Source organism: Penaeus monodon, chromosome 28, assembly GCF_015228065.2.
Source record: "Penaeus monodon isolate SGIC_2016 chromosome 28, NSTDA_Pmon_1, whole genome shotgun sequence".
NCBI lineage: Eukaryota > Metazoa > Arthropoda > Malacostraca > Decapoda > Penaeidae > Penaeus > Penaeus monodon.
Genome location: NC_051413.1, coordinates 33,898,562 through 33,899,139, shown reverse-complemented (window position 1 = coordinate 33,899,139; position 578 = coordinate 33,898,562). Strand labels below are relative to the sequence as shown.

Sequence of the window (578 nt, the reverse complement as noted above, 5' to 3'; positions counted from 1 at the left end):
TGTAAATCATGTAATGAGTTTACCTGCTTTCAGCTTATCCTCTCCGAGCGAGTACAGCAACTTTCTGATGCTGGCTTAAAGAAGCCTGTATTAAGATTCAACAGTGACAAGTTCCGACAATATGTGAAGAGCACTCCTCGCAATTACTCTGTGATTGTTATGTTCACAGCATTAGCTCCGTCAAGACAATGTGGAATCTGCAGGTGGGTTGATTATCTAGAGGTTTATCTTTGCTCAAATAAGGTCTTTGCTGATGAATCCTGCTCTGTAATCTGTTAGTTGATAATGTTAGTTTGTTTATATTTTTATCATCTCTGAAAAAAAAAAACTAACTTTGGATGAGTTCAAATAACAAAATCAGAAAGAGTAGTTATTGTAGACACTGAGGCTTGATTGATATTATTAATGAACTATACTCATGATAGGCCATCTTTTTTTCTGTGTTTTGAATCTGTACCAAAATATCTCGTAGTTTGGGACTCAGATTTTTTAGTTGCCAGAAACTGAAAAAGTTTTTTTTACTTGCATCAAACCTGAGTTATAACATTTCTGTTCACAGAATGCATTGTTATTTTGAG

The 578-nt window shown here is 34.6% G+C and overlaps 1 protein-coding gene across 1 annotated transcript in view; it reads left to right on the top strand.

Moving 5' to 3' along the window:
- Window positions 1–578, top strand: part of LOC119591529 (tumor suppressor candidate 3-like) — an 8,742-nt gene that overhangs the window by 3,271 nt on the left and 4,893 nt on the right. Inside the window, exon 2 of the mRNA XM_037940277.1 lies at window positions 34–203. Within this exon, the coding sequence (XP_037796205.1) occupies window positions 34–203 (170 nt within the window). The remainder of the gene's footprint in view (window positions 1–33; window positions 204–578) is intronic.